We start from the raw sequence: 257 nt of genomic DNA, 5'->3' as shown, positions 1-257 counted from the left end.
TGTCTTTGTGCACGGACAGCCTCCTCCACGTGTTCTTCGAGCATCTCAAAAAAGCGTTCAATTTCAACATGTTCGACCCGTAAGGATTCAAGAGCACTCATATTAGTGTACAGATTCTCCAACCTATGAAGTGTCTCACTGAGTGATTGGGTTGTCACGTTGTCCGCTTTCTTTGTGCACTTTGCTGCCGCCTCTCGTACATCCTTGTCCACATTGTCGCATAGTGCAACTTTTTGCAACCCCGCATCCTGTCTCCT

The 257-nt window shown here is 47.5% G+C and overlaps 1 pseudogene across 1 annotated transcript in view; it reads right to left on the bottom strand.

Annotated features, from left to right (window-relative positions):
* Positions 1-257, bottom strand: part of TEOVI_000145400:pseudogene — a 1,045-nt pseudogene that overhangs the window by 311 nt on the left and 477 nt on the right. The window contains exon 1 of the mRNA in view: positions 33-257. This exon is cut by the window's right edge and continues 477 nt beyond it. Within this exon, the coding sequence occupies positions 33-257 (225 nt within the window). The remainder of the gene's footprint in view (positions 1-32) is intronic.

The sequence above is a fragment of the Trypanosoma equiperdum genome (assembly GCF_001457755.1).
Source record: "Trypanosoma equiperdum strain OVI genome assembly, contig: ctg_369, whole genome shotgun sequence".
In the NCBI taxonomy this organism is placed as follows: domain Eukaryota; phylum Euglenozoa; class Kinetoplastea; order Trypanosomatida; family Trypanosomatidae; genus Trypanosoma; species Trypanosoma equiperdum.
This window is presented reverse-complemented; position numbering and strand designations above follow the sequence as displayed.